A 20,068-nucleotide genomic window follows, 5' to 3' on the forward strand; every position below is an offset into this window, starting at 1 on the left:
TAGTCAATGTTATTTTCAAATCGGGACATTAACACAAGTTTTTTCAAGTTTGAAATATATTTTTATTTATAAAATTATTAGCATAAATCAAATTTTCTCCAACATTTAGCTATTTACATTAATTAACACGTAATACAAAAATACATTGTATTCATTGATATAAAAGATCATCAAGTAAAAATAGTTACTGATCTCGTTACATAGGAAAACGATATAGTCTTTAATTGTCTGGATGCATTCAATATAAGAAATTCTTCTAAACACATAGCTCACTTATTATCACACATATACCGGCTTAGGGCTGGGGTGAGGTATGTTTTAAAAGGATCTTATCATTTACCCCTCTGAAAGAAGTTGTCATGAGCTATATGCACTAACCAATAAATAGTAAAATTTGAAATATTTAGAAATAATAAGATATCTTTATAAGCAATAATTAGATATTATTGTTGTATGATGACATGTCAGTATTGTTTACTTTGTTGTATATTCTAGCAAAACTGCATGTTAACCTTAAAATGATTAAATATACATATACAGATATTTGAGCTTTTCTTATTTTTTACTAGGACGGTTTTGTTATGTTTTAGGAGCAAAAGTCTTTGGACTTTTTGTATTATCATGAGAAATAATATGTGACGATTGTTCACAGGTACATTTAAAAGTTACACAGCACATTAACAGTGTTTGTGTGTGATAAATTATAAAGAATATGATGATACATGTCTGCAAGGTTTTGAATTGTAAACATGACTATTGTGGTACAATAAATTTCGGTAATATCTGCATTGCCTTCAATACAAACAGCCTCTGAGTTTTGTGTTTGTTTGTTTATTTATTTATCTCCGAGGTTTGAATCGCGCAACCCGTTTATCCGAAAAGTAATACGTCTTAATGACGTTGTTTACGCGCTCAATTTCTTATCATTTATGTTGACGAAACCGCTTGCTTGCCGTGATTGCTTGTGTTTGAATTCCAGGGTGGTAAGATATGTTAATACAGCGCTAAATTTGCCCTTGTATGCAAATAATTCTTTGACATATAATAGGACGTTAAACAAAATCAAACAAACAAACAAACAAACTTTGACATATGCCAGCGCTTATTTCAAGAAATGATTGTCACTTGAATTTGTTTGTTTAATTGTTGATGTTTTCTGTAAAGACTTGTGAAACATGATGATTTTTATATTGCGCTTACTTCGGACGTGCAAAGGAACAAAGTTGCTTTTAATTGAAGTTGATTCAGCGGGAACGGTTGTACTTAAGTGAAAGGTAAGTATAGCTGGGAGAAGCAAGACAGTACAACTAGTTTGTATCGTGCTATGAAAAATTGCTTCGCTTAATCGACGCCTAGCATCAGCACCAGCATACGCTTAACATATTGTTGTGGCTTTGAAAATTAAATCACGTTGTTTCAAAAAGGGAATATTCATAAATAAGTGATTCAAAATGAATAGAGGAACAAATAGGGATCGAGTATACATATTTCCTGGATGCATACAGATTTATTACAAATTTCTATTAGTTATATTCTATTTACCTTACAATGACAAATACCTACATAAGGATACTGTAATTATCTTTCTTTTGCGGGATATTTATGTTATGAGTTAATCTGAGAAAGAGGCCATCGCAAATTAAAATTTATACATTTAAAATCCAAGATATTTTCCCCTAAATATTCGTATCACGAACTCTTATCTGCCCGAAAATGGCTTTAAGTACAATCGCAAAAATTTATGGATTTAAGTGTCCAGGTGATATTCCAAAATGCTATAGGTGTTCTACAATACTTGTATCCAATTTGGTTATATTCTAACTGCAGCCTGCAATGTCACTCAGGCCGACATTGTCTTCCTGCTTGACGCCTCCAACAGTCTTGGACAAGTCAACTTTGATCGTCAGATACAGTTCGTACTTGATGTGGTCAATGCTTTGGACATTGGACCAGATAACACACAAGTAGCAATCACCACATATCAAACGGTTATACATAATGTGTTTCAACTGAACACGTATCCAAACAAAATAGACATGGAAAACGAAATCAGAAAAATACAATTTAAACCCGGGAATACCTTCACGGACAAAGCGTTAAAATACGCTCGAGAGGTGATGTTCCAACCGGCAAGCGGTGATCGACCGGATGTCCGAGATGTACTGATTCTGATGACCGATGGACAATCTTCTGACCGGAACGGGACGTTGAATCAGGCTGAGGAAATCCACAATAAGACCCAGATTGATGTCATAACCATAGGAGTTGGAAATGCAATCGACAATGCAGAATTACTTGCAATTGCGTCCCAGCCGTCTTACTCCTTGTCGGTAGATGATTACTCTGAGTTGAACAGCATACTCGCAGAGCTTGGATTTCAGACAACAGGATGCATCAGTACGTGATTCAAATTATTTAAGTTCTTTATTGAAATATTTTTTTCTTTACTCATTACAATCGTTCCCATTTAAAGTTAACTTGGTTATAGTAAGAAAACAAATATATTGAATGATTAATCGATCTTCTTTTTGTATTATAACGATTAAATATGTGTAGTCCTGTCATAGAAATAAGCTATTTTTGATTGTTTTAAACGAAAACCTGACCTTTTTTTTCGCTTAAGTTTGCAGTTGTATAGGGTTAACGTCAATGGAACAGTCATGTGAAGGCGGGTGTCCCCTAAGGAGAAGGCATATATGATACTGTCCGATTCTGCAGGGGGCTCCATATTGATCGCCTCTTATGAGAGCCTATCATGAGATACAAAAGGCCTCCCATATGAACAATTACTGAATGAAACTTAACGAAAGCATGCAGCCATCATAAAACGTTTGGTTTAGTATTGTTTAACGTCCTATGGATGCGTGCGTGTTTTGGGAGGCTGCGATATGTTAGTGTTTGAACATCATAAACCGAGTCATGGAGCCCCGGATACATGTAAAACATTACACAATTATTTTTAAAAAAATAGTTTATAATATTCAATAATTATATAAACATTCACAGATTTTGTCAACGTTTATTGCATATGTATTTTTTCAACTGGATTTTTTTTTTAAATCAATGTTATTTATATTGGGTAGGCGTGCAACTTTTAATTGATATTTAACACTCTCTAGGCTGTTATTTGAATTAAAGTACTATAAGCATTGGTACATTCCTTTGTGGTTGAAAGTTATTTAGATCTTTTCATGGTACAAACTTTCAATGATAGCACAAATACACAAACAGCAGTTAAGTAGATCAATTGAATCTTTTGGGTTGTTTGCGGTCCCAAAGCAACCACGCAAACGTGGAATATGTATACATAGCGAACTTTAGATTATAACGTATCATTTACCCTTGTTTGGAGTTAAACAGAAATATATTCAAACACTCGAAATTGCCGAAAAAGAAGCAGTTAAATAAGTGAACGTTATTTTTCAATGTTATATTTTTTATTACTTTACCAAAGTCACTCTGCCATCGACAATATCAACGACGACAACTACAACAGAAGCAACAACAACGATCACTACGACACCGCCGGTTCCTTTGGACCTCGGCAAGTTATCTTCCCTGCATCGACTTCAATTAAAAGCAACAATACTTTTAGTATATAAAATAATACATTTTGTAATTTACTCTAAAAAGGAGTAGATTTCTGATACTCTTTTGATGTTATCGCCAAATAAAAACATATAATGTTTCGTCACTAAACGTAAACATTTCAATTATGTTTAGTTGTTATGTTAACATCAAATAGTTTTTGCCAAAGTAGGGGTGGGGATTTCACAAAATGGTATATCTAATACAAAAAATATTACGTAATCTGTCAACAGATTGTAACAGAACAGTTGCTGATGTTTTATTTCTTGTGGACTCTTCGGGAAACGTTACCAGAGAACAGTTTCAACAGGAGAAAGATTTTATTTCGAAGATAGTAGAAGAGTTTACCATCAGTCCCAACGATGTCCAGGTGGCCTATGCGACATTTTCAGCAGAGGTCCACAGCAGTTTCTTATTAAACAAATGGAACAACATCAGTAATATCCTTGAAGGCATTTCAAACACTGTCTACTCGCCTGGAATATCGATGCCCAGTTTGGCTTTAACATTTTCTGAATCAGTATTCAAACCGGAAAATGGTGACAGGGCTAACGCAACAGATATTGTCTTCTTGATCAGCGCCGGAGAGACAGTGGATGCGTTAGAAACTAGTATAGAAGCCCAAACTCTCAAGGATAATAATATTACCATTGTCACCTTTGCTTTGGACAACTCAACTGAACTTCAGAATATTGCATCCCCATCATTCGCCATCAAAGACGTAAACACTACAACAGCCGGTCTGCCTGCCCAAGTTAAAGCAATGATAGATCAAATATCGGGCCTTGTTCCCTGTCCAACTACTACGCCTGGTAGGTTTCTACTTATCATGTCCGATTATTAATCAGCATAATAAAATGAACTCTTATTCAAAAGATCTCCAAAAGATGCATGGTAAATTTAACAGTAAACAAAAATAAAAATATTAAGTATCGCTTATTTCTGGGCAATAAGATGATTGATGAATGGACATATTCGCTAATAATGTATAAGATTACATATACTTCGTTGTAATATTATGTATAATAACAATTATGTTTGGTGTGATGTATTCATTATAATGAATGCTCTAAATCACTCATGTCGATGTGCCGTAAACCAAAACAAAAATCACTATGTGTGAAAAATTGTCTATTATATTTATAGACCAGGAAATAACGTATATATATAAATCTGCATTCATACTATATATAGATCAGGACAGCTGAATTATGTCTTTTTTAACTACAATAGTGATGATATTTCATATATTTTGTTTATATATTTTTATTTATTTATTTTGTTTTGTTTAATTTGAATTCGATTTCGTTATCTTAGCTACAACACCAACCTTACCGACTACTCCAACGACTATCCCAACTACAACCACGACAGTTACTGACGGCAAGTAACTCTTGTCATTGGTTTTTCATTTGGTTTTTCCGTTCAAATATTTGTGAAACGTTTATACCGTATTGTTCTGATAGTATGAAGATTTCCCCTTGTGTGATCAACCTTTTACAGTCAAACATTTTATGATTGAATTCACTGATTTCAAACAAATACGTGACAGATTATATAAGGTACTGTCTATGAAGCGTCTATTCGATACAGTCTCCTTACAATTAATATATGAGTATTTACACTCAAATATCTTTACAATAGGATATGATATATTTTACAACCAATTCGTTTGCTGTTGATGAATTGTGACAGCTTGTACACCTTTTAGACTTCTTAGCCCACCATCACCATATAGTGCCATAAGATATATAACAGATAATCCGACTAAATAAATGGTAATGAAACTACACTAAATTTAAGATACAACCATTATTTTTGTTTGTGTTCATAATATTATCACAAGTAAACAACTGGCTTATATTAATAATGTTAACAATAAGGTTTACAGTGTGACGTAATATGATATCTCCAAATGATGTATTGGATATTTTTCCTAATATTTCCCTTTGTCATATTAACAGCTTGTAGTAAGACTGTGGCTGACGTCTTGTTTCTCGTGGATTCTTCAAACAGTGTCGATGACGATAGGTTTCAAGCCGAGAAGAACTTTACATCTCAGGTTATCCAACAATTCACAATAGGCCCTGATGATGTTCAGATCGCTTATCTGACATTCGAATCAGTCGTACACCCTCAATTTCAATTTAACACGTTCAACAACTCTGCCGACGTTCTTGATGCCGTTCAGGCTACAAATTTCACGCCAGGGAATACATTTACCAACCTCGCATTGCAATATGCCCGTGAAAATATTTTCACACCAGAAAACGGTGACAGGGCAAATGTTACTGACATTATCATTCTTATGAGTGATGGCCAATCGACTCTACCGTCAGAAACTGCAATTGAAGCTGACCTTATTAAGGCCCAAAATGTAACTATTGTAACCTTTGCTATAAACACGAATACGGATGGCTTGCCTGAATTGCAGGATATAGCATCACCAACATATGCTGTAAATACATCATTTCCGGGACTCATTTCGAAAGTTAATGGCTTGGTTGACACAATTTCCGGACTATCGTTCTGTCCCCCGACTGGTAGGTCATAACAAATTTGAGCAGGAATCGCAAAATGATAAGTAATCCAACGTTGATTTTGTTGCAAAAAAGGACTATAGCTGATCTAAAATGATTGATGCACAAATGAATTATCAGAGAGTAAAATATCTCGGTTAACTAAAAAAGTTAAATAAAACATTTTATTTTTTTATAAACAATAAAGTCGTAACAATGTGAAAACATTGTAATCAATTAACTAAACCTGCTGTTTCAGTTCCTACCACTCCTCCACGCAAGTATATTTAGCAAACAATATATAGTTACCATGTAAAGCTTTATTTCAATGTGCGTTAGTACACCAAACCAATTGCTTAATAAAACGTATGATTTTATCTCAGGAGATGAGATGAAAAGTTTAGGAAGAAATGACTTCAAATTTGCTTTTTTTAAGCATATGGAACATGTGATTTGCTTTGTCAAGTGTAATGATAGTTAAACAAAATTGCGTAGTATCATATCCACATGATTTTACACTGCTTTGGTATAAAGAACATGATGTAGTTGGTGATGTCTTTGTCCCAAGTTGCTTGTAATCACTGTCGGATCTCATGTTGATTCATAACAGGAAATGACAGCGTTTTCATTGAAAGTGAGCATCTATAAAAAGGCAGAATTTCAGTTATATAAGAAGGCATACGGTGATAATGTTGCTTATACAAAGCTTTCGTTGGAAATGATGCGCAGTGAAATTGCTTTTAGGGCGCGATTGTCTGGAAATGATAATAACAATACCTGTTTTAAGTATAGTAATCGATTAATGACAATTTGCAGAGAAGAAATGATACCATGGTTAGCTGAAAAACATTTTAAAGTATTGCAACTAATCAGTAAACGTCCGATCTTAACAATATTAGTGCAGCTTATTATATATATATATATGGCATGCAATATATATGAAATATATATGAAATAATAACATAACGGCATGTAGATTGTATATGCAAAATAGTCTTCTTCCATCATTTTAGGCGTTCCTTACAAAATTGTCCAATACAAAAACCATTTGCAAATGAATATTGTTTACACCAAGTCTGGCGTAGTACCAAACGTGTTTCCTATAAAAACAAAACGTGAATTTTCCGCTGTTTGTTTTTTCTCAAATAATGCTACATATGTACTGCTACACATTGCTTAGCTATGAAGCGAAATGTGGTAACATTCATTATAGGATTGTGCGGAATATGAATAATTATACATCGTAATTCCAGCCTGCTACACCCCTGAAGCGGACATCGTATTTTTGATGGATTCGTCAAACAGCCTTGGGCCGGATAATTGGGAAAAGGAGAAGGAATTTGTAAAGAATCTTATAGGCGATCTAAAAGTAGGTACCAATGACATGCAGGTCAGTGTCGTCACATATGAATCCAACCCCGCTGTCCAGTTTTACTTAAATCAATATGACAACAAAAATGATGCGATGTCAGCTGTTACGAACATATCGTTCCATACTGGAAACACCTTGACGGGGAAAGCTTTGGAGTTCGTCCGTGATTCCGTGTTCGTCAGTGCAGCCGGTGATCGTCCTAATGCGAACAACATACTGGTTGTCCTTACCGATGGCAAATCAAGCGACTCCCAGGTAACTCTGGAACAGGCTTCTCTGTTGAAAAACGACAGCGTCAAGGTCTTTGCCATTGGAATCGGACTTACTGACGATGGAAAGGATGAACTAGGAGCTATTGCTACTGACGAAAATCATGTCTTCCAAACTTCCGATTTCTTCACGCTTTCATCGCTTCAATCGGAAATCGAGCTTACTCAAGTCGATTGCATCAGTAAGTTATTTTATCAACAAGGTTTCATTAATTAAAACTAAATATCTCTACAATATTTAAATTAACTGCAAACTGTTGGTCTGTTCCATATGCAATAAGCCACTTTAAATGTTGATGTTGACGATTTCCTTTTGTCTTCTCGTTAATTTGATGTCATTTTTATTTTACATTTGCTTTGTATCGCAATGTATTCGCCCTATTTGCCGTCCCTGTGTCTATGGGCCGTTAAGCATGTGATAATAATGATATGTGTAATACTCACCACTTAGGAATTGATATATCTGTCAGATATACCTAATCACAAGTAGCATTGACCAATAATCTACAGCCATTGCACTCAAAATTATATCAATTTATTGTTGTCCATAGATGGAACTAGACGTGTTAATATAAGGTGATAAATATATCTAAAAATGTGTTACAACATTTGATGTATAAACTATAAAAAATATATACAATTAAGGATTTATATCAACTATAATCTGTATGAAGTAGAAAATATACGTACATTTCAGGCACTACCGAACCACCTATGACAACAACTCCTACAACCACGCCCACAACAACGTCTGTTCCAGGCAAGTACCGGAAATGACGTTACCATATTCCTTTCCGGCAGGAGCCAATATTACTTAATCAATAGATTGCACTTATGAAAGCATGTAATTTGTTATCAGTATCAGTATAGAGATCTGTTTGGAATATAACTGCATGTAATGATATTTACGAAAAAAATCATTTTCATTATATAATATGTATTATTGTAACATATTCCAGAGAAATCTTTATAACCTTTTTTAAGCCTAAGAAAGAATTGAGCTTGATAACATCTGCTTGATTCAATTTTACCTATTTTGTCTGGGCTTCAAAAAGAGTAAAAATTAAAAATGGTATTATTATTGCTTGGCAAAATGTTTCAATATGTTTGTCTTTCCCTGTAACGAATTTGATATTATTTCGAAACCATTTGACAAAAGTCGGATCTCCAAATCATAGGAACCTTCTTTTTGGCAAAATTTTCCCTTCTCTTGCGGAAAACATCATGTTATTCCCCATATATAATAGTTATAACAAAAACTTTTGGTTTGCGTTAGATATTTGAATATTGATTTCGAAGGAATATGCATGTATCTATTTTGTCTTTCGACGAGAATTACTGAATTTTCTTTTACATAAAAGTATAAGAATGATTCAAAGAGGATAGACACAAGAGATTGGTTTATGAATGTTTCTTAGCTATTGGAACCGTTTTAAAGTAGAGATAAAGGTGTGTTTTATCGAAGCGCTAACTATATGTAAACTTACTTTACAATATTTATGAAACAAGTAATTACTCGCCGTTGTTGACATGGATATTAGAACGCGGGGGTCTTAATGGGGGAGGAAACCGGAAAACCCAAATGGTCGGGCACGTGACCCCTTACCTTTTATAGTCTGATCGTGGAATCGAACCCAGGCCGCCTTAGTGAAAGGCAAATGCATTATTCACTGTGCCACCTGACCATCCTTATTTGATATCTGTAATATAATGTCAATCTTAATGTATATGGCAGATTGTGATCAGAGGCGAGCTGACATCATATTTGTACTAGACTCTTCAAACAGCGAGGGACTTGAGAACTTCAACAAGCAACTCGATTTTGTTAAAAACTTCGTTGAACTGGTCAAAATTGGTCCCAACAACGTACAAGTAGGAGTAGTAACGTTTGAATCTGAAGAACATAACGAGTTTGATTTGAATGAGCATTTGAATTCGAAAGATCTGGTAAATGCTATTGATAGTATTACTTATAAGCCTGGCAATACATTTACCGGAAAAGCATTAGCCCTGGTAAACAATCACAGTCTAACTGTTGCCGCCGGTAATAGGCCGTCTGTAGACGATATTGTCATAGTCATGACGGACGGCCAGTCTACTGACCAAAATGAAACACTAGAGGAAGCCGCTTCGCTGAAATCGTCGTATCCAGACATCGACATATTCGCCATAGGGATCGGGGCCGCCGTTAATGATGAAGAATTAGCAGCCATCGCCACTAGCAGCAACAATATCTATCATGCACCAAATTTCCAGTTTATATCCGAGATCTTGCCTCTACTTGGAAACAGCACCTGTCTCCCACGTATGTCATTGATGCATCTTATTGGATTTTATGTTGTTTGCATAACTTGGACTGAATGATATTTCTCGTGTAGTTTTGAAATAACGGTTTTATAAATAGCATGTGCATTTTGCCTATCAAAAAAAATCATCTGACAATGGCGCACGTCGAATCATAACAAGCTCCAAAAAAAGTCGTTGCATCAGCATTACTTTGAGGGTTGTTACTAACGAACGAGAAAATACTCCTCCTTTTTTATTCAAAATACATCACCTTTCATACGTTATGTTATAGCTCCAACGGAAAAAGGTATGTATCAAACATGCATTGCTTGTTATGGAAAATGAGTTATCGCTTTATAACATGGTGATTCGTTTTATTATTGCCCATCACAAATAATAATGTCTTTCTAAAAGCGTTGCGAACAATTAAGAATTGCTTTGCTTTTCAACAAAACTAGCACGATTGCATTGCTTGTACTCTGAACGGAGGTTAAATCATTGCAATGAGAACAGCTTTGCTTTGACAAACAAATGTATGAAAATGTGCAAAACTATACTGTTTGTTCTTTGAAATGCAGCTTAATCATTGTGAAAGATATTTGCTTTCACAAAGAAACGCCTTTATTTATAAAAAAAAAACCGATTGACTTCCATAAATGATGTCAAAGCATTGTCAGATCGTCAGACTCGACTTATGTGGAAACCCTGCATTTGGATTTTCTTCCATGCTTTCTACTTGTGGACACGAATGCGACTAAAACGTTTGCTGTTCCAACTGATATACTTCATTGCTCATAATGCCCTATTTGGCAATACCACGTGTTAACCGTTTTTCCAGCAAGGAATGTTGTTCTGTCCCCTGACCAACAACTAACTAAAGTTGTTTAAATCGATAGCTACTACTCTCTGCTTGACGTTCTGCTTTAAACAGGGGGCGGTAATGATTGGTTAGCACGCTGTCAGAATTGTGTAACTGGGTGTTACTTTCCGAGTTACCGTTTCCAGATGCGACACTTTGGAGTAACCCTTAATAGCTCCAACATCATTGGCAAAGCCCTTAAAAGACCTTAGCTATTGCAGGGACATCACATTTATCAAATCAGATCAGGAACGTCCAAATGTTGTTCGATTGTATCGTAACTATATGAACTTTCAGGATAAGTACGTCTATATTTAGATAATAATTCCTGCCACATACAATATTGAGATTACGTAACCTTATCTTAAATAAGTATCCTCCATTGCTTCATGAATAATCTTCATACTTTTCCAGGGAAACGGTATGCCAAAACTGACGTATTCATATACTGTGTTTTCAGTTCTGCTCTGCTTTTTTGACGGGTTTCATTTTCGTATGCATACAATACAGAGAACAATGCGTGATCTCAAAGACAAATTTTTAGGTTTTATGAACCAATGTGCTCATTTAATCTACACCAATCGCATGCATATGGATTATGAAAAAAGCTTAGAAGAGTTTATTTCGAAGCCTTACACGTCGCTTTTATACAACGGAACCAACGGTTTCATCGCCTGACTTTTCATATTAATCAATTCATAACACTGTTCAATACTTCTGATGAGAAAGTAAGAACCTTCCAGATTGCCGATGGCTGTTAAAAATGCTGGCTGATTTTTGCACTGTGAAACTGGTGCATGATAAAACAAAACAAAAACGCTTCTTTGCATATACGATGCTTTGCAAGTTGCAACTGCTTTTTGATACGTATGGTATGCCATTTGGATAAAGACGTACAATTTATAACATGCTGATGTTTGCGGAGTGAGAAGCCATCGAGATATGCAATGATGCTTGCAAACTACGCCTACTGCTTTAACGTAATGAAGATCAAAGATCATAGAGCGCATTCTTTGCAAGTTTGAAATGATAAAAACTGTCTTCAGGTATATCATTTCATTGGTATCTGAATAATAATATTGGGCTCACCTAAGATCTTTGTCGTTATAATTGGAACATCAAAATCAATTAAATTGATAATGAAGTGTGTTATTGTTTACTCTAGATTGTGATAGCAAGAAGGCAGATGTGGTTTTCTTACTTGATTCATCAACCACTGAAGGGCCGGACAATTTCCAGAAGCAACTCGATTTTGTTAATTTATTCGCAAACAATGTCAACATTGACGTAAATCATGTCCTTGTAAGCGTAATAACATACTCGTCAAACCCAATCAACCAATTTTATCTGAATGCCTATACCAATCGTTATGCATTGGATCAAGCTCTCATGAACATACCTTACGTTGGCGGAAATACTTTCACCGATTCGGCTTTAAAACTAGCAAGAGAAAATAGCTTCCTGTCTTCAAATGGAGCTCGACCGGGTGTAGAAAACGTGATTATACTTCTAACTGATGGAGGATCTACAGATTCTAACGCGACCATCAACGAAGCAGAACTTGTCCACAATTCACCAGACAACATCACCGTTTACACGATTGGAATCGGGTTAGGCATTGACACTAATGAACTGCAGATGATAGCCACAGATGAAAACACCACTTTTTATGTAGACGATCTTTCCAGTCTTTCTGGTTTAATTGGTGCAATTGGAAATCAATTCTGTAATGGTACGTAGTATATACAACTGTCAGAGGTGGATCGTACGTAATATACACAACTGTCAGAGGTGGATCCACACAAATTCCAACCCTTCTTCTAATAAAAATGGTGTTTATTGCCATGATTGAAGACAAACACAAACAGTCTCTAGTCAACAATAAACATCCAAACAAATGTTTGGCTGTGCTGTATGTGTCAATGGATAGTTCCTGAGACATAACAACACAAATAGTATTCTAGAAATATTTCATTTAATTAGAAAGCCATAGTTATTAGTATACAAACTTATTTTTCAGTCTCTGGAATTTTATGACGGTTTAAATTATGTTTCATGTTTATGTTCGCAGTACAATTATGTTAAAGTTGTAAGTAGTGGTTTTGTACAATTATATATTGTTTTTGAGATGTGTTGAAAATGGACTGGATTTTTTTTGTATAATTTTGTTTCATTATGCCTCTGATAGTATGATATGTAAAATTGCACATATATACTACATTTTTTCATATAACATGATCTTCATTTTATTTCTGTTATTTTAATTTAGATAACAATGTAAGTTGTTTAATTTCTGTTATTAACGTGTTTGCATCGTACTATGTATTATATGTTGAAATCAATTAAGCTTTTCTTTCGTCATTTTTAATGTCCAAATAACTTATACATTCCGATATCATCCCTTAGCAAACCAAGTGATACAATTGTGTCTTGGTCCTTTTAATTGTTATTTTTTGTATCGATTAGTTCGTTAATCAATTTGTTACAATAATAACAAATCGATATTTCCACATGTAAGTTTACAACATTTCTTTTACGGTAAAGTTAATTTATTCTTGTTGCTGCTTTTTAACGATAATTTTATTTCGCAGTTTTGAAGCCTCGCCTTATTGTAAGATATTATATATATTTTTACAGGAACAACACTAGAGCCAGGCAAGTCGAAGATGATCGCATGGATAATTATAAATGTGCTTTCGTATTTAAAGTATTGTCAGCTTTGTAGCTTAATGATGGCTTCCTGCTTATTTGTATGTATTTAAGCATAATTATTATAATGCTAACCGTCTTGGTATTCTTTTAAAGACAATATATCATACTAATTGTCCGTAAGATCAAGAATCCTACTGCGTTTTATACATACCACTATTCCATCCCGATGAATAGTAAGTTTACCCGGGTCGTGTTGTTTTTGATCGAGCAGATGCTTTGAATTAAATGGAAGGTAAGATCGTCAATAATCTTGACGATGTATCTTTGGATACTGTATAGCTACTAGATTGATGGAACTACAGATTTCGTTTTTTGTCTCATATTTTTGGTATTTTTTTATTATATATCTTTAATATATTGTTTATTGATATCTATAATGTAAAAAAAAGGTAATAAAAGAAAACACGGTAACAACTGTTTTGAGGAAAGCATATTCCTTACTATATAGCCTTTAATGTATAGCCTATGCTTGATCTATTAACGCAATATATAGATATATGTGTTTACCAATTTCTTATGAAAACAAACATTCATTTTTTATTTTGCTTCGCTATATTGCATTTTTTTGTCATTAACTAGAAACAATGCGCTTAATGGTGCTTATAGGTTTCGTTAAAATACGTGTCCAAAGCATACCTGTTCGTGCGATAACCTCTATTAAGAGACCACCTGTTCTAAGGGACCATTTTAATGTTCCCCATCGTACATCGCTGTAAAGTGTAACTTTATTAATAGACCACCTATGTTAAGAGACCACTGTTTGGACCTCCCATACGTGGTCTCCTAATAAAGGCTAGACTGTATATTTTTCTGCCAGTAAATATCAAACCTTACCTATATTATGAAGAAACTGCATTTCCAAATGTTTCAGGTCTTGTCAATACTTTTTAACATCCTTGTTTTTGAAGAAGTTCTAAGCAATATTGAATGCATCCATATAGCTTCCTTATAAAAAATATAGGACCTGGTGCTCATTATTTCTGGTATTTATACTTTTTATTTTTGCTTTTCTTGCATATTCGCTGATACATTCGGATTGCATAAAGAATATCTCGGGGCTTTTAAATTTGTAACGCATTGTTTTTGCAGTGCACTAGTAAAATGTATACACACAATTTTAAACATTGTTCTACACATATTATCTATCCTCATTCATTTGCTCTTGATAAAATTTGTATGGCTAAAATCGTATTTAATTTAAAATTGTGATATAATACAGACAAATAAACATGTTTTAAATGAAAAAAAGAACTCAGTAAATAAAATCAATCAATTTTAATATTTCTGATACTTTTGAAGTCAGTTTCGAAAAAACGTCCTAATTTGTAATGGTTTTTTTTAAAACATTACCATTTACAAGAGAATACTATTTCTGCTTACAGCACCAACAACATCAACTGAGAATCCTCGAAGTAAGTAAAGAAAACGTGTAGCACAATATTCTTGAATGGGTTTTATTTTGGCGAATTGATATAGCGTAAATTGGATATATTCCTTTTCGCGAACGTGTATTTTCAGTGTTGCTTTGTCCTTGATGACTGAAATTTTCGATGAGCCGTAGCCCAATTCAATTTAAATAAACAAACAACATCTAGATCTCCAAATTTAGAACGCTAAATACGATACCAGGGAAATGAATATACAGCGAAAATTGTATGGCCTATCACAAGATACAAAGTCTAATAAGAGCGATTCTTCTGTGACTGCCTGACTGCGTCAAATCTGTTCTGTACCGAAAGCTAGACATGGAGAATTCTGCCGATGCTCTGGCAAAATACCTTCTTTTTATCTAATAAAAGCCAATGGTGACGGATAAAGAACATGGAACAGTGGATTAACAGGGGCGCTAAAATGGAAACAATGTTAAATGAAGCAATATATTAATAAAGATAAATTGTTCAAATGAAATGATAATATTAATTTATGTTATGTTAGCTACTACTATCATTATGGGTAAACAATTAAATTCAACATTGCTTTCTTTAATCTAAAATTGCGGGTTTTTTGTACTTACCAGCAACGGCCCCTATCACCGCACCTACCATTCCAAGTCTTCCAGTCCGTAAGTACATCAATGAATATACAACACATATGATACTGTCATTATTTTGATGTGCTATACTACTTCAGGCTTTTAATTTTTGCCATCATAACAGTCATTGTGTTGTGTCTTTAATCACAAGTTACATATTTGCCTAGGTTTACCACAAACACAACGAAGTGTGCCACATTAACCTTTTTGGAATTACTCTTGTTTTATGTTTTAACGGTCCCTGTTTTTCGGAAGGTTGATTTTAACTTGGCCATAAACATTGCAGTCTCGTTATCAAGGAAGATAAAGGGTATAGAAATACTTTCAATTTTTGGTTTACAAACTTCAAAAACTTAAGTTAGTGAATGATGTTAGTTTTCGTGTGATCATTTGCTCGTTTTTGAATTCAGAATCCAGTTTGTTTTATTTTTTTATTATCTTTTTTTTGGGGGGGGGGGGGGGGGGGGGGTATTTTGTTGTAAGCTATAGATCGATTATCCATCCATCAGCCGTCACTACCGTTAATACCGCATAGACTAAACGAGAAAAACTTCAACCAAACAACAGTACATAAATAGTGTAAGTAATATCACGTTTAAAATATAGAAAATGAGGCGATAACAATGTAGCAATATTATTACAAACCAATACCACCATAACAAAATTTCTTTTGCAGCCTGTGCCTACAAGAAAGTCGACATGATTTTCCTCCTTGACACCTCAAACAGTGAGGGGCCCTCTAACTTTGCCATCCAGAAGAACTTCGTTTACAATGTTGCTCAGAACTTCGATATCGGACTAGATGCAGTCCGCGTTGGTGTGGTCACTTTCGCTTCAAACGTCTTCAACCAGTTTAATCTGTCCACCTATGACAGCAGAGGCGAGGTCCTGCAGGCTATTTCAAAGGTAACCTTATAGAAGATATCTGGTGATAAAATCGTACATCATCATTTTTATTGAATTCTTATGTCATTAGAACTACAAAGTCAGCATCAGATCCGCGCTATCACAAGGAGGTAAGTTAACCAACATGCCCTGTCTCCAGCACACATACACACATGCATGCATCCACATCAAACACGGAGGCACGTCGTTAAATGACCTTAGCTGTTAAAAGGACGTTAAATAAACTAAAGCCAAACCAAACAGCCAATAATGGGTTAAAATATGTAAAAGGAAACGCCATTACTTACACGAGAAGTCAAAAACGTAAACTTAAAACGCAAATGTTGCTATGGTTATATATAACTTGAACAGACCAATTTGTATGTGGATTATAATTTTTGTGACGTTTTACCGTTTCGAAAAAGAGATTTGAGATCGGTCATTTAAATATAAAAAATATCGTGTTGGCTGATGGCCAGTCCAATGTTTTAACCCTAAGTAAACAAACAATAATATGATGCAATAAACAATCAGCTGTGATATTTTATTCATTACACAGGTTCCTTTTACTCCCGGAAACACCATCACAGAGGCAGCACTCAAGTTTGTACGTGAGGAAAGTTTCACCCCCGAGGCTGGTGATCGACCAGATGTCGGCAATGTCCTTGTCGTACTGACCGATGGTCAGTCAACGGACGAGAACGAGACCATAGCGGAGGCCGCTGCTCTCCATAACACAAGCACGAAAGTCATTTCCATTGGAATTGGTGCCGGTGTAAATGCTGCCGAAGTTACCCAAATCGCTTCCGATCCTAGCTTAGCCTACACTGTGGCAGATTTCAACGCTCTTAAGGGAATACAAGTAGAGGTTGAGAAATCTGCATGTGTTGACGCAAGTATGTGCAAATTTTAAGACTATTCAAACCAATGCAAATTACGCAGCCACCATTAGTATTACCATGACAAAGGAGAGCTTTGCAAACAGCACAGTTAACATATCACTAATAGCAACCAATTATAATCAGTCAAGGTACAATGTGGTACAATGTGGAATCTACTGGTGCAGGAACAAAACAAACTAAGGAATCAACAGGAATTAAAAATACCGATTAAATTTAAATAATTTCAATATACATATTTTTATATTGAATTATACTAATTCATTTCTAAATATACTTAATTAGGTCTGTTAATTGAGTTATATTCAACGATGTTGACGAAAGCAGAATTGGAAAGTAAGAAAAAATCCGATAGATATTCATTCGCAAATAAAATGAAAATATTTCTTTTGTTCTGAATATTGAATACGCAAGCGTCATGATAATGAGCGAAATGATGTTTGTTTATTTATTATTGACTTGTTCTCAATTTCAGTTGTTTGCGAGGACATGGAAGATTGTGAGAGCATGGGAAAGGCGGTCTGTAAGAGGTTCGATGGCTGGGCACGGAGGAACTGCGCGAAATATTGTGAATATTGCAAATTACCTCAATAAAAATCAGGTAAATGTCAATATGTTTATTTTAGAGTCTTTTAAATTTAAGGACCTCTGTACCACTGCCGAACACTGTCACTACGCATTGGAAACTGTATTTCCCGGCCTGAGTTTGGCTTTGATAAGTTATTTCATCAAAGAAATATTGCGGGACTTTTATCGGAAAATAATAAAGATGAAACAAACTTAATGTAATCAACTCCAGTGTTATAAGCGTAAAAAATCAGCGAGTCTAGATCACAAGAGGATTCGAACCCCGGACCCCAGATTGTTGTGCTGTTGCTCTAGCCAATTAAGCTGCTTAGTCGTCTGTATTACCATTTACTTAATTTCCTACAAGTTTTAAGGCGAGTATTTTGCCTACAGTGTTACAGGGAACTTTAAAGGAAGGTTCCTAATTTATTAAAGGGGCGTTCCAAAATTGCACATGCGTTCTAACGACATTTTGTCAACGAGATGCGTTTTTATTGATTTCCATATTGCATTGAGATAGCATGTTTAACCTAAGCTACCCAAAACGACCTTGATAGCGTTTACAAGTAGTAGTTTTGCAGGAACCACATTATTTAAACATATTTTATTGCAAATAAATATTTACAAAAGAACTGGACACACGTTTTCACAACTTATCACGGTCCTTCTCTTCATATACATGTAAATAAACAACAACTCGATAAGGCAATTTGTGCAATATATACATAAATTATATTTGTATTCGGAAATAGAAAATAAGAAGGAAGAAAAGACAGCGAGAGACGGGAAGTAAAGGATAGTAAAACATGTAGAGTCAGAGAAAAAAGAGGGATAGAGAGAGAAAGATTATCACATTCAGCCAAACCGGCTGAAAAAAAGAACCACATGGTTCTTGCGGAAATGTCAATGGTATCAGAGCATCCATTTCTTACCTTGCTGTTAGTTTAGGCTTAATATTGAGAATATATCTCGATCTTTAAAATTTTTGAAACAAAAGGTAATATAACAGAAACAAAATGCTTGCAAGGGAAATAAATGTCATCAATCAATAAACATTTTATTTGAACATTTCATGATCTATATCTCATATTCAAAATATATCGTGAAAGAAATTATTTATCAATGACAATTTCTAATCATTTTTTATTTCTTTTTCAGATAGTATAGAAGAATTATTTAGGCCATTCCATCATTGTCTAGCAGTTTCTCATATCGTTTCACTCGGAAAAGGGACATCACCTCTTTATGGTATTTCTTTGTAGCTTTTCAATAAATCACACAATTTTAGTAACATATACAACTCTTGTTCGTCCGTTATTTACATTGCATATATATATATATATATATATATGTGTGTGTGTGTGTGTGTGTGTGTGTGTGTGTGCTATGTCTTAAACTATCAACAGAAACAGGTTGCAGAAATTGGAAAATACGAAACAATACTGCTGGGACTGACACAACGGATTAAGTATGTTTGTTGAAGACATGGAAGGTACCGCTCACCTCCAAATGTTACTTCAGGGTTGGTATGGTTTAACGTCCTATCAACAGCTATGATCATTTAAGGACTGCCTCTCATGTGTGCAAGATGCATGTGTGTAGTGTATGCGTGTGTGTTTTGGGAGGCTGCGATATCTTCGTGTTTGTCTCCCTGTGATAGCGCGGAACTGATGCCGACTTTATAGTGCTACCTCACTGAAACATACTGCCGAAGACACCCAGCAGGACACTCCACCCGGTCACATTATACTGACAACGGGCGAACCAGTCGTCCCATTCCTTAATTGCTTAGCGTTAAGCAGGAGTAGAAACTACGATGTTTACAGACTGGTATGTTTCGGCCAGGGGACAGAACCCAAAGCCTTCCTCACAGGGGCGAACGCTCAACTAACGGCATTATCAAGGGAGACATTCGGAAGAAGAAAGTTGTTTAGAAAGAAGAGAAAAGATAAGATCCCAAATTTAGTCGCCTCTTACGATCATGCAATTGGGGCAGCAGGTACAATTGTTACGCCCTACCTGCAGGGCCCATTAAAAAAAAGTCCCCAGAAAAAATCATGGAAATGATTCTCGCAGACTT

At 35.0% G+C, this 20,068-nt stretch overlaps 1 protein-coding gene across 2 annotated transcripts in view; it reads left to right on the forward strand.

The window, feature by feature from the left end:
• LOC110459760 (collagen alpha-3(VI) chain-like) overlaps nucleotides 1-19,285 on the forward strand; it is a 32,355-nt gene extending 13,070 nt beyond the window's left edge. The window contains exons 4-21 of one of the 2 annotated variants that reach the window (XM_021512179.1): nucleotides 1,828-2,397; nucleotides 3,455-3,544; nucleotides 3,822-4,400; nucleotides 4,906-4,971; nucleotides 5,553-6,131; nucleotides 6,367-6,384; nucleotides 7,361-7,930; nucleotides 8,446-8,508; nucleotides 9,484-10,053; nucleotides 10,327-10,341; nucleotides 12,059-12,625; nucleotides 13,531-13,548; nucleotides 14,988-15,017; nucleotides 15,623-15,667; nucleotides 16,314-16,543; nucleotides 17,082-17,418; nucleotides 17,897-18,022; nucleotides 19,147-19,285. In XM_021512179.1, the coding sequence (XP_021367854.1) occupies nucleotides 1,828-2,397; nucleotides 3,455-3,544; nucleotides 3,822-4,400; nucleotides 4,906-4,971; nucleotides 5,553-6,131; nucleotides 6,367-6,384; nucleotides 7,361-7,930; nucleotides 8,446-8,508; nucleotides 9,484-10,053; nucleotides 10,327-10,341; nucleotides 12,059-12,625; nucleotides 13,531-13,548; nucleotides 14,988-15,017; nucleotides 15,623-15,667; nucleotides 16,314-16,543; nucleotides 17,082-17,418; nucleotides 17,897-18,015 (4,466 nt within the window). In that variant the 3' untranslated portion in view covers nucleotides 18,016-18,022; nucleotides 19,147-19,285. The remainder of the gene's footprint in view (nucleotides 1-1,827; nucleotides 2,398-3,454; nucleotides 3,545-3,821; nucleotides 4,401-4,905; nucleotides 4,972-5,552; nucleotides 6,132-6,366; nucleotides 6,385-7,360; nucleotides 7,931-8,445; nucleotides 8,509-9,483; nucleotides 10,054-10,326; nucleotides 10,342-12,058; nucleotides 12,626-13,530; nucleotides 13,549-14,987; nucleotides 15,018-15,622; nucleotides 15,668-16,313; nucleotides 16,544-17,081; nucleotides 17,419-17,896; nucleotides 18,023-19,146) is intronic. The other variant, XM_021512180.1, reaches the window with a different exon arrangement.
• Nucleotides 19,286-20,068: the final 783 nt, after the last annotated feature.

The sequence above is a fragment of the Mizuhopecten yessoensis genome, unplaced genomic scaffold (genome assembly GCF_002113885.1).
Source record: "Mizuhopecten yessoensis strain PY_sf001 unplaced genomic scaffold, ASM211388v2 scaffold10209, whole genome shotgun sequence".
Taxonomy (NCBI): domain Eukaryota; kingdom Metazoa; phylum Mollusca; class Bivalvia; order Pectinida; family Pectinidae; genus Mizuhopecten; species Mizuhopecten yessoensis.